Below are 4085 nucleotides of genomic sequence, written 5' to 3' on the forward strand. Positions count from 1 at the left end.
ATCTGAAGCTGCTGAAGATTCGGGGCTGTTTGGAAAAGGTAAGTCTCGGAATGTAGGGACCAGCCTTTACCTTAAAGATCTTCTTTGTGCCTTGATATGAATCGGCCTCCTTACTTGTTACACCTTAGCCGGGCACTGCTGATTTTAGGGCAGCTCCTGTATCACGCCCCGGGCAACACCTGCATTGGTTGAATCTCCACTGGCTGAGTCTTGCCGTCAGACACTGCCACCCACCTGAGCGGCCACTTTGCAGGCTTTTGACCGGTTCCAGCTGCTACAGATCACAGGGCCGCCTCCAGTAGATCCGATGCCTCGGTTCTAGGCTACTCCGCTTCTCTTTCACAGTGCAGCCATACAGCTGACCAGAAGCCCTGCCACGCGTTTGTCTGCGCCTGGTCCCAGAAAGCTTCCACGCCACAACTGCCTCGCTCACCGACCACAGTCTGCAATCCCCGGGGAGCGACTGGTAGGATATCCCCTACTTATCCTCTGCCTTCAGCCCCAGCGGGGCATGGACAATTTCAAGAAGGTGAGCGTGTCTTTTTCCCTTTTCCTCCCAATCAACTTAAGGGTAGTTGTCCTTTTTTCAGCGTTAAAATTTCCAGCGAACAGATCGCTTAGCTGAATCAGCTATTGGAGACTCCAAACTCGGGCGGGCCGTAGCCTCGCAGAGCGCCACACAGCAATCCCGGGTAACTCTCCCGGGCAAGTGGCTAGGAGCGGGGAGACGATAGACTAGTGTTCTCTCACAACACCTGTGTGCAGCAGGTAATCTGCACAGCTCCTCCCCCAACGGAAGTCTCCATCCTCTTTCTTTCTCTTCCTTATACAATATGGCCTAGGTATCCTGTGTGAGTGTTTTCATGTGTATGTGCATGTGATTATTTGTGTGTGTGTGAGTGTTTTCATGTGTATGTGCATGTGCATGTGATTATTAGTGATTATGTTTTTTTATGTTCATGTGATTGTGTGTGTGTGTGCGAATGTTTTCATGTGTATAGACATGTGATTATTTATCTGTGTGTCTGTGTGAGTGTTTTCATGTGTATGTGCATGTGATTATTTGTGTATGTGTGTCTGTGTATGTGATTATTTGTGTGAGTGTTTTCATGTGCATGTGATTATTATTGTGTGTTTGTGTTTTTATGTGTATGTGCATGTGATTATTAGTGTGTGTTTGTGTTTTTATGTGTATGTGCATGTGATTATTAGTGTTTGTGTGTAAGTGTTTTCATGTGTATGTGCATGTGATTATTAGTGTGTGTTTGTGTGTGTATATATATATATATATATATATATATATACTGTATAAATAGGACAGATATTAATGTGCATACACACAAATATACTGTATATATTTTTGGACATATAATAATGTTTACATATATATGTGGGACAAACAGATAATGTGTGTGTGTATATATATATATATATATATATATATATATATATATACACACACACACACACACATACCGTATATTGTCTGTTGTATGTCTGTGTATATGTATGTGTTATGTGTGTGTGCTATTATATGTGTGTTTTGTGTTTATATGTAAATGTGCACTTGTTTTTTCTTGTGTATATATGCATGTGAGTATAAATGTAACAATGTGTGTGCTTATACCAAGCATGTGACAATAGTCTACACAATGTAGCTTTTTATGTAAGTTTAATAGACAAATAATTTTCCTGTACTTGACTGTAATTACTGTTTAATAACCTTTCTGTTCTACACTGCCCCTTATGTTGGTGCTATATATACAGTTGCCTATAATAATACAAGAAGATCAGATTTTTATACACAAGTATTTTATTTCTAGTACAGTTCACACAAAATGTGCACAATACACAAACATCACTGACTCACAGGTAGCAGCATTATTATTATGGTCAGTGTATCTAGCTCATTACTCTCACCCAGGCATCATCTTCTACACAGAACGCAGCATGAAGAGGCTCAGTGAAGGTCTCAGTGTAGGTGTGTAAGTGTCTGATTGGGTCACACAGCTCATAAAAGGACAGATGCCCAGCCTCATAGTCCAGCAGTATTCCTACTCTGTCACATGATAGAGGGGGATCTAATGAGGTTTCTATTGTATTATGTAGCAGAAAATTACCGCTTTCAACACACCAGGACTTGTCATTCTCTCCTATCCCTGACTTATCTCCTGTCCTCATCATGCTGGGATAACAAACCCCTACGCTCCAGTACCCTGAATTATTTGTCTGCATATCCCAGTAATGTCGCCCTGAGGAAAAGCTCCTGGTACTTAATACCTGAACATATTTTGTAAATCTCTCTGGTGTATCTGGTCGCTGCTGGTTTATATCTGTACAGGATGCAGTTTTTAGGTCATCTGATACAATAACATTATAATTAGCTGTTTTTATATCCAGTAATAAGTCTGATGTCACCTGCATATACAGCTCTTTCTTTACATCAGTCACAATATCAGCTAAACCTCTGTATAAGATCACTGAGATTAGACCCTCATCCAAATCCCCCCCAGCAGGAACCTGTTTATGACCTCTCTGTGTGACCTCATTATCTCCCTTCTCAGCACCACAAAAGTTATCTCTGTGTGATTCCTGTTCTTGTAGGACAGTTAATGGGTCAGTCATGTTGCACAGCTCCTTAATGTGACAAATCTTCCTGGTCAGCTAGTCCTTCTCTTTTTCCAGCTGCTGGATCAGATCAGAGATTGTGAGTAAAACCTGCTCCTGCTGCCGGGTGATGTCACTCAGGACTCGCTTCTCTAGGTCTTCCAGCTGTTTCCTGATGTCCCTAATCAGGGCAGTGAGTCTCTCTGTTAAACCAGCTGCTTTCTCTTGCACCCCTCTCCTGTGCTCCTGCAGACTCTGGACTCTTTTCTCAGTCTTCTCTCTCTTTGTGGTCAGTTTCTGCAGAACATTTCTCAGTTTCATTTTCTTCTTCTCAGAAGCCTCATTCAGCAGCTCCACCTGGTGTCCCCTGTGCTTTCCGACCAGGGAGCAGGACACACAAATACAGGCAGCATCCTTAGAGCAGTAATATTTCAGCAGCTCCTTATGTATGGAGCATTTTCTGTTACCCCAGGAAGTGGTGGGTTTAGTTAAGATGTGTTCCTCAGACTTGCTGTGTACCCTCAGGTGGGCATCACACAGAGAAGCCTCACAATGCAGACAGGATTTAGCAGAAGGTACAGGAGAGTGAATACAGTAAGTGCAGGAGATCCCAGTCTCTCTTTTCTCCAGCTGAGTAGGATGTAGATTTCTCACTATGTTACACAGTGTTATGTTCCTCTGCAATTTAGGTTTTGCATTAAAAGTTTCTCTGCACTCAGGACAGGTATAGACCCCAGACCCCTCCTGGGTACCCAGCACACTCTCAATACAGCCCAGGCAGAAGTTATGGCCACAGCTGAGATTTACAGGATCTGTATAAACGCTCAGGCAGACAGAACAGGTTAGCTCCTCTCTCAGATCAGCAGACTCCATGGTTGTGTCCAACGACAGGAAATGAAACTGAAAGTCTCTTCTTATTCAGTACAGGGTGTGTTGCTGTTGTTAGTGGGAAACTTGCTTCCTTATTTTTAACCCTTCAAGGTTCTGACTGCAAATTGTAGCATGTTAAGCAGCAGCACTATATATATATACACACACACATAAATACATATATGTATATATATATATATATATATATATATATATATATATATATGTATAGTGTTGCTTAACATGCGTAGATAGATAATATAACCAAATACCTCTCACTCAGTGAAATCTGGATATTTTAGACTCTGCCCTGACTGTGACTTTGAGTAATTCAGTGCAGTAGTAAGCAGATCTATCTATCTATCTATCTATCTATCTATCTATATCTATCTATCTTATAAAACTATAAGAGAAATAACATTTTAGTTAAAATATGAGTAGGAATAAATAACCCCTGTTTTACCTTTTATATATAAAAAATAAGTTTACATCTTTAACTGCTAAATTATTAAGTGAAATTATACAGGTTGCTCTACTCCATATAGATGGGATTGGTGCATATAAACCATACATATGTGTGAAGGTCACATATGGGTCAGTGACAATCT

At 41.1% G+C, this 4085-nt stretch overlaps 1 protein-coding gene across 1 annotated transcript; it reads right to left on the minus strand.

Annotated features, from left to right (window-relative positions):
• Positions 1-1795: 1795 nt before the first annotated feature.
• LOC128636003 (E3 ubiquitin-protein ligase TRIM39-like) lies at positions 1796-3482 on the minus strand. The gene has a single exon (XM_053689077.1). It carries the CDS (start codon positions 2623-2625, stop codon positions 1903-1905), a length of 723 nt encoding a protein of 240 aa, XP_053545052.1. The 5' UTR covers positions 2626-3482; the 3' UTR covers positions 1796-1902.
• Between the last annotated feature and the right edge of the window lie 603 nt (positions 3483-4085).

Source organism: Bombina bombina, chromosome 7, assembly GCF_027579735.1.
Source record: "Bombina bombina isolate aBomBom1 chromosome 7, aBomBom1.pri, whole genome shotgun sequence".
NCBI classification, from domain to species: domain Eukaryota; kingdom Metazoa; phylum Chordata; class Amphibia; order Anura; family Bombinatoridae; genus Bombina; species Bombina bombina.

Coding starts and splice junctions, on each gene's coding strand:
- LOC128636003 (XM_053689077.1), bottom strand. CDS start 2,625: ATGACTGACCCATTAACTGTCCTACAAGAACAGGAATCACACAGAGAT.